Source organism: Diceros bicornis, chromosome 30 (genome assembly GCF_020826845.1).
Source record: "Diceros bicornis minor isolate mBicDic1 chromosome 30, mDicBic1.mat.cur, whole genome shotgun sequence".
NCBI lineage: Eukaryota > Metazoa > Chordata > Mammalia > Perissodactyla > Rhinocerotidae > Diceros > Diceros bicornis.
The window spans coordinates 13,250,567-13,259,179 of record NC_080769.1 but is presented as its reverse complement, the minus strand read 5'-3'; the positions used below and the strand labels follow the sequence as shown (position 1 = coordinate 13,259,179).

Sequence of the window (8,613 nt, the reverse complement as noted above, 5' to 3'; positions counted from 1 at the left end):
GCTCCTCCTAGCTCGTGGCGTGCCGGAGCAGACGCGCGAGAGACGACTGGAAATGTCAGGAAGTTTGCAAGTCAGTTGTTAGACAAAGCCATGAAAAATCATATTTTACAAGTTTACGATTACATAATAATTTAACCTGAAAACATAGTAAATAAATTAATTTAACTGAAAAGAATAATTTAAGAAACAAAGGTAAAAATCACTTGAAGCTCATCGCTTCCTAATTATTTACTACAGTCCATTCTTGTTATTCGCAGGAGTTATGTTCTATAAAGTTGCCTCAAACACTGAATTAATGAATACAATGCTAGAACCACTGCTCCTAGGAGAAATACAGGGTTAGGTTCCTGTGAGCCTCTGGTCACAGCACTTTCATCAACCCATCAACACATCACCTTGTTTTATGTGTGTTTCTGTTCAAAGACACCATATTTAATACATATTGCTGATATATTAACAGTAAACTCAAGGCCAAAAGCACTGAAACTCAGGCCTGAACCAGCTGATCTAACACACATATTTTCTCCGTTAGGCACAGTACAGCCTTCTTGGCCTTAGGAACACTAGATAGCACTTCAGTACTGTGCTTGGCACCTTCAACATTAAGCCACTGGTGTTTTCCAGGAGGTGGGGCAAACAAGCTTTGGCTCATTGAGCTCCATGTTCTAATAGGCCAGCTAAAGAAATGAGTATTTACACACCACACAATGCCCCTTGGGGCCAGCAACGCTGTGGAATCTAATCTTCACTTGGGCGATAAGCAATTTGTCCTTCAAAATCAAAATGAGCAGCCTCAGGATTTTCTGTCTTAAGCGTTTGGTCGGTTTGCTTTCCTGTGTAGAGCTTGGCGGCCTCACCAGTCCATACTGAGGCTCAAAGTGTTTCAGAGTGGTGACAGCGTTAGTTAAACCCTTTCTCACCCTAGAACAGAGGAACTGGCTGCCGGGTAAGTTTGATGCTCACACTCATTTGGCAGCAAACCCTGACCCGAACCGATACGAGGCTGTTCAGTGGCTCTCGTTCCACTTCTGGCGAGTGTTCATACGTTCGGCTGTGGAAATATCGAGGTGTTTGATTATTGAGTAATGCGCTGACCCCGCTGGAGAGGTAAGGGAACGTTTGGTACACGCATCCTGTGGCTTTTCTAAAACCTGAGAAATTCTGGGCCACTATGGATCTGAATATTCCCAGCCCCGTGCTGGGCGCTCGATACATATCGTGCTCTCTTCTCCTGAGGAGACACAGGAGCGACGGTCAGGGAAGCTCCTGCAAGGCTGCAGAGCTGCGGGGCAGTGGGACCAGGAATCCAGTCTCTGCGAGTCCGTCTACTCATCACAATGGAGGGCTCGAGCTGTGTGTGGGTTTCCTGGGGCTGCCATGACGAAGTACCACGGACTAGGGGCTTAAAAGAACAGAAGTGTATTCTTGCACAGTATGGAGGGCAGAAGTCCTAAATCGAGATGTTGGCAGGGCTGGCTCCCTCTGGAGAATCTTCCCAGGCCTCTCTCCCAGCTTCTGGTGGCTCCAACAATCCTTAGCATTCCTCAACTTACAGACTCCAACCTCTGCTCTGTCAGCGCACGGCATTCTCGCTGTGTGTGTCTGTGTCTCTCCTCTTCTTATAAGGATGCCAGTCACATTGGATTTAGGACCCACTCTGATCCAGTACGACCTCATTTTAACTAATTACATGAAGTGTATGTGATATGGGGCCTGAGAGAGGAGAGATTGATTTCAGGAGCCGATGGATGGCGCTGCTGCCCTGTGTGGCTGGTGAGCTCAGGTTAGGGCATGTTGAGCTGAGGTGCCCAGTGACATCCAAGGAGATGTTCAGGGGGCAACTGGGTTACAGGCCTGAGCCTGTCGGTGTCTGGCAGATGTCTCTCAGATATACTGTGCAGCCTCTGAGCCGGTGGGCAAGTGACTGGACAGGGCCTGGCCACCCATTTTGCAGGAAGCAGAGTGACAGTCTGTGATGCTGCAGTTGGTCCTATGGCTCGACCCTGGTGGAACCTGAGTCCCCTACACCAGTGTCCCCGGCTCCAGACAGTGCCATTCCCAACCTCCGGCCACTGCTCTAGACCAAAGGGCCCTTGGTCTATGGCCAGGGTAAGACAAAGTAGAGTTTTGGCAAGACAGCAGGCTCTGGAGTTTTGAAACTGGAGGGTGAATTCTGTCTCCATCCCTACCACTGGCTGACCATATAATTCATCATCCAAGCCGGGACACATTGGAGAGTAAAAGAAGGCACATTAAATATTACCTAGGACAACAGGCATAAACAAGACTGTCCTGGGCCCCTGACATGTGTGGATGCCCCATAGCTGTGCAGCTTGGGAAAGTTACTGAATCACTTTGAGCCTTAGTATTCTCATCTGTAAAGTGGGGACAATTGTACTCACCTCCATAGGATCAAATAAAATAAAGAATGCCTTCAACAGAGGGCAGAGGGAAGGCTCGCTATAAATATACCTACAAGAGTAACACTAACAGAAAGTCAAATTTATTCCCTCCCTGAAAGCTCACTCATATGGGTGTACCACACACCAGACATTCAAGCCCCCTCCTGCCACAGCCCCTGCACTTCCTCTGTGCTCAGGATGTGCTGGCCCCAGGGATCTGCACCTGCCTCCCCTCTTCTCCTCCAGGCCAGATATGGGCACCTCTCTCCTGGATCGTGGCCTCCACCTCCCAGCTGACTCCCACCTTCCCCTGCATCCTTCCCATCACCATGCAGTCATCTCAGAGCACAGACCTGATCATGTCGCACACACCTGTGCAGAAACCTTGGGCAGGTTCCCTCTCCCCGGATAATGCATTTTACTCCGCAGCCTGGCATTCTAGACCATGTAGTCTGGTCCCACCATCTTTTCTGTCCTACTTCTCTCCACAGTGACCCACTGCAGGTCCCCTGAGGCAGCCTGCCTCAGGACGTTGGCTTATGCCACTTCCTTAGCCAGAATATCCTTCCCTGTCTTTGGAAACCAATCCATCCTTCAGCCAGCTTCCAAAAGTAGAAGAGCCTAAACACCTGCCCAGGTCTCCTCTACCTCAGTCTGTGCATCCACGCCAAGTCAAGCTAGTGTCCTGAGCCTCGGTCCTCCAAATTGTAAAATGGGGGCACCGACCTCCCTCCTGGGACTCTGGCGAGGGTCAGTGAGATCACAGATATGGAGAATGCCTTGTAATGGTAAAACCCGGAACCAAGGGCGTTATTACCTTTTCAAAGCTCTGTTCAAATGATTTCTTGACAAGCCCCTCTCGGACCACCCCTCCCAAAATGAACTTTCCTCTCCTGTTCTCCCATTGCTCTCACTCTGTTCTGTTTTTAATGCAGGCCCCCCCGAATTATAGTTCCTCACGTCTGTACTTTCTCTGCCAGAGCCCCCACTACACCTTGGTGTCCCAGGGCCTGGGACCCTTCTGACTGGATGTGAGTCACATAGCAACTGGTGTAGGGCCTTGTATACCACAGGTGCATACTGAATGCTTACTGAGCTTCTTTTGAAGTCCTTTTTCAAGATTCATCTTGGCCTTTTGTAGGAACCTTTCACATGGGGGAGCAACCGAAGACCGATTCTTGAGTCTGAGAATATTCGCTGCTCTTTTTGGTTCTTTCCAGCGCACTAGGGCTTTCGTAGGCATGACTCATTCATCCTCACCAGAACCCTGTGGCATGATAGCTATTGCTATTCCCCTTCTTAGCCAGGGGGTCCTTCGAAAACAAAGGCAAATTAAAGCGTGAAGTCTCTTTTGGAGGTGCAGTCCTAGGGCGCAGGAGTGAGGGGACAGGACCAGAAGGAAAGCGACAGCAAGGTGACGGATTACCGGGCTGTCCACTGCTGTTTGCGGGGTATGTGGGCTGTGTTACAGAGCATTCCATCCAGCCAAGGAAGGGAGCGATATTGATTTGCTGGCTCCTTCCGGAATCCTGTTTCTAGTTGGTCCAAGTTCATTGGATGAAGCCCTACCTAACTCCCCCGGAATTCTGAGTTGTGTTACTCAACCCCTTGGCCGGCCACAAAGCTTCACTCAGAAACCAGAAGAGCGGGGAACAGCCGGGGTCCCTGTGGGTCCACAGGGTTGGACGGGGGCCAGAGCCCTGCAGCACCCCCTCCAGCAGCCATACTGAAGGATGGCCCGCACCTCGGGGCCTGTTAGGCCAGTGAGGGACTGCGACTGGGGCTCTCCACTGAGCAAGTAGCCAACGTCCGGGGCCTGGAGGAGCTGAGTGGGTCTGGGGGTAATTGTAGTTGGTTGGATAATTCCCATTTTACATCTGAAGAAAGGGAGGCTAGGAGACGTGGAGTAACTCGCCCAAGGTCACGAGGATGTTAAGGGGTGGACCCAAGTCTCAAACCCAGACATTCAAGCTTCAATCCAGGCCCCCTGTCCACCTGACCACAATGCAGGGGAAGAGAAATGTGGATGCTGGAATGAACTGTAGGCACTGCTCATTGCTAGGGCCATTATTAACAGCCCCCCCTTTCCAAAAATGGAATGCATTTCTCTTTTAGCATTCACTCATTCATTCACCCCCTCACTCACTTATTCACCCTCTAAGCGCCTACTTGGCCCTGGGCACACCGTGCCTCCCTTCCGCATACACACTGTGCTCTGCCCGGAGGCCAGGCTCAGAGTCAGCTCAGGCTCCGCGGGAGGAAAAGTTACCTTCATTGTGGGACAGGATGCCCCCATGCGAGGTAAGCTCTGCGTGGTGTGGCAGGTCTCCAGGGGAGGAGTAAGGAATTTACACGAGGACATTAGAGGAAGCTTCCCAGAAAAGGCGGCATTTGAAGTGAATCTTGGAGGATGAAGAGGATTTTAAAAAGGTGAGTTACAAGAGAAGGGGCATTCCAGATGGAGGCCACAGCACGGGCCACAGGAGGGCAGCTGGAGTGCAGGATGCGCTCAGGGGGAAGTACATGGGCGGCAGCAGCACCGGGCTCCCCGAGCATCTGCTTACAAGAGCTGCAGCTCGGTTTTCCTCCACATACCCGGTTCCCCCATCGTCAGAGGGCACCCCAGCCCCTGGCGTTTGTTGCTTGCTCAGGAATTAGGTGGCTGTGAAAGCAATAGAGGGGCATGTAGATGATCACGACTGTAACCCGAATTAATTACAGAAACTTGCAGACAACACTGTAACATCTCTACAGCGTGAGCCGCTCTCCTCCAGCCAGCCTCTGCCTGAGTCTGTGTGAGTCATGGACGACCCGAATATCCTCTCTGTTGATTTAATTACATACATGGCCAAGGAAATTATTATGAATTTTTACCAAAAAGCCAGTGACATTTACAGAGATTACAGTAGGAATCCTCTTGCACGCTCTCTCTCTCTGGCTCTCCAAACACTGGTCCCCTGGGCAGTCCACTTTACCAGACTGGTGTCCAGGCCAGCAAAGCACTAAGTACGGGGGACACCATCCTGAGTTGGGCTGAAGCCGGAGTGGAAGGAGCCAGAGCCTCCTCAGGGCACCCAGAATCACCCTTCAGTTTTGCATTTGGTGAGCCCTGCTTCCTCCTGGTTTGTGCTAGACCAAACTGATCATGACCACTTAGAACATGTGTTAGTTTTACTCTGATAACAAAGCTCACAAATTAACCAGCGATCCCTTGCTGAGTGCTTCCTAAAGTCTGGGTGCTGGGGTCAGGGATGAGAGCCCCCGGTGTTTGAGGGGTCCCAACAGACAAACACATAAGTCACTGTGGCAAATGCCCTAATAGAGGCCAGAACAACATTGGAGTCCTCACCTGAAAAAAAAATGCCAACAACTTCTGCTGACAACAGAAGTAATGTGCGGCATGTTGGCACGTGTTGAAAGGGGCCTTTGTGGATTGTGTGTGCCTGGGTAATTTTTGTGCTGTGGAGGAAGATGAAGTTATAATGACTTATCAGTTTAAACGTTTACTTCGAAATAAGATCGCACCGTTTCTCTCCAGCATCTTTCAAACATACCAGCACTTTACCAATGCTACTGGAGCAGAAAGCATTCCGACCTTAATTGACGAGGGTGGTGACTCCACTTCGGTAACATCGACTCGGAGACATTAACCTCCTGGCTGCGGGGCTGGGAGTTTTGAAATGCGATCTCCGCAGCTGTAGTTATAATCGTTTTATGTCACATTGACCGGGCACGTTTACAATTTTTAACAACTGTCTTAAAAAGTCCAGTGACATCTGTTGAGAGTTTAATTGTGAATGTAAAAAAAAAAAATCATTAAAGGAACAGTCAAGAGATCGGTTTTCGCACTGTTGAAACAACACGGTGGCCATGAGGCGGTGGGGAATCTGCAGACAGGACTCATTTCATCTCCCAAGTCGCAGCGCTGGGGCACAGGGAGGCAGGAGGGGATGCAGGCAATTGAAATAAAGTGGAAGGGGGAGAGGGAGAAGGGGAAAAGAGGGAGCAGCGAGAGCCAGAGCAGAAAAGAAATGGAACAATGGGCGTTTTTCCCTCCACCGGAAAGTATTTATAACCCGAGATTAGGCCGGGCGCCCCGCTTTCCCCGGGTTTGGCTGGGGAGGCGGCGGAGGGAGGAGGAGCGCCCGGCCCGAGCGGCCCCGGGCTGGCCGCCCCCAGCGGCGGGCCGGCGAGTTTGCGCCGCTCCGCGCGGCCGCTTTTGTTCTCCGCTCGGGGCGCCGGGCCGTGGCGGGGCGGCAGTGCGCACGCGCGCGCGGGGCGGGGGCGGGGCGGGGGCGGGGTGGGGGCGGGGCGGGCGGCGGGCTCCGGCACCGCCCCCCGCCGCACCGGCCCGCTCCATCCGGGCACTGCCGAATTAGCATCGAGCCGAAGCACAACTTTGCCGAGGCCCAGCGAGATCCAGGCGCGCGCGCCGGAGGAAATATAGTCCCTGCCGGCGGGCGGCGGCGGGCGGGCGCGCGCGGGGCTGCGCGGGGCTCCCGGCGCCGGGGGGCCATGCGCCGGGCCGCGCCGGCAGCCCGGGGACCCGGCGCAACTTGCCGGGCAGCCTGAGGAGTTGGGCGGCCGCGGCGCCCGGCCGCCTTTCTTCCCCCTCGCCAGACCCCCCTCCCTTTCGGCCGTGGGGGAGTGGGCTCGCGGCCCCCCGGCCCGGAGACCCGGTGCGCGCCCGCCCGCTCCCGCCCCCGCGGAGCCGCGCAACTTCCCGGGAGCCGGGGCCAAAGTGAGCGAAAAGTGCTGCCCAAGTTCCCGGGATGGAGCTGCAGAGCCGGCCCGAGGCGCTCGCCGTGGAACTCGCGCGCCACCAGGTAGGCGGTGGGGGCCCCAGGGACCCGAGCCCGGCGTCCTCTTCCTCGTCGCAGGATCTGCATGGCTGGAGGTGTCCGGAGGGGGCCCCTCCTCGAGCCTGCCTCGGGGTGGGAGGACTGTGCACACGCACGGACCGCCTCTGCGCTCCCCCTCCGCCCCCCTCTCCTGCAATCCTGCACAGTTTGGGGGTCGGGGGCCCGTGGGACCAGAGCCCGGCGTCTTCTCATTCTCGACGCAGGGTCTGCAGGGCTGAGGGTGCCGGGAGGGGACCCCTTCGTGAGCCTGCCCCGGGGTGTGCGTGTGAGTGTGTGCGCCGACCCCCTCCGGCCCCCGTGCAATCCTGCACAGTTTGCAAAAGTAGTTTTGGCGATGGTTGCTCGGGCGAGCGGCGGCGCGGCGGCCGGAGCCCGAGCGGTATTGCGGCGTGCGCGCGTGTGTGTTGGGGAGATTAGGACGCGACTTGAATATTTATGAGCTTTGCTCGACAGGGACTCGCCGTGTTTACTTGGCTCTTTGTTCCTCCCCCCTCCCCCGGCACACACTCACACTCACACTCACTCGCACACGCACCCCGGCCTGCAGACTTGCACGGCTCGGGGCGCGCCGCCGGGTGGCGTCGGCCCCCGCCCCGCCCCGCGAGCTGCCCCGATGAGGCGGCAGCCACAGGTAAGCGGCCCCGCGCGGCGCTGCCCGGCCGCCGCGCGTGCGGGACGCGGCCGGGAACTTGGGGCGCGCTGCGGGCGGGGGGCTGCGGCCCGCGGGCTGCCCGGCGCACTGGAGCCCCCGGGGCCGCCGGCCTGAGCCCGCTCCTCCGTGTTTCCGCAGAACGGCGACCTCAAGAAGCAGCTCCACGAGAGGCAGCCGCGGATCGCCGCGCTCAGCGACAAACAAGTAAGCGAGCTGGAGCTGTCCCCACCCCGCGCTGCGGGACGAGGGTCGCCGGGCACTGGGGCGGCACCCTACAAAGTGCCGGCCTCGGCGCCGCACGCTCAGACTCCCAAAGGAGTCTGTCTCCAGCCTCAGAGCTACCCGCCCCTCCTTTTCTGGAAAGAAAGAGCCGGGTTCCCGGAGGCCGAGCGGGGAGAGCGCGGCTCCGGCAGTGGTCGAAGGAGAGAGGCTGCGCTTAAAAGGCGGCGAGCAGCCCGGCGTCCATTTTGAGTTGGTGGACATGTTTTTGGCATGTGGAAATTTCTCCCGGCTCCATGTCCCCCCTTCACGCCGGTGTGAGGCTGGGGGTAGACAGAGGGTGGCGGTAATTCGGGCCTGGACACCAAACTTCTTGGAAGCGGTTTCTGGGTTCCATTGCAAATCTTATTTAAAGAATCGTTCCTCTGGGCTCGCCCCTCCCCTCCGCTTCTCCAGCATCACTTTTTATTCTTGGAAC

General features: G+C 55.7%; 1 protein-coding gene across 1 annotated transcript in view; it reads left to right on the top strand.

Annotated features, from left to right (window-relative positions):
- The first annotated feature begins 1,748 nt into the window (after positions 1 to 1,748).
- LOC131394234 (collagen alpha-1(I) chain-like) overlaps positions 1,749 to 8,613 on the top strand; it is a 32,251-nt gene continuing 25,386 nt past the window's right edge. Inside the window, exons 1-4 of the mRNA XM_058525452.1 lie at positions 1,749 to 1,773; positions 2,649 to 2,791; positions 6,850 to 7,228; positions 8,055 to 8,120. Coding sequence (XP_058381435.1) covers positions 1,749 to 1,773; positions 2,649 to 2,791; positions 6,850 to 7,228; positions 8,055 to 8,120 — 613 coding nt within the window. The remainder of the gene's footprint in view (positions 1,774 to 2,648; positions 2,792 to 6,849; positions 7,229 to 8,054; positions 8,121 to 8,613) is intronic.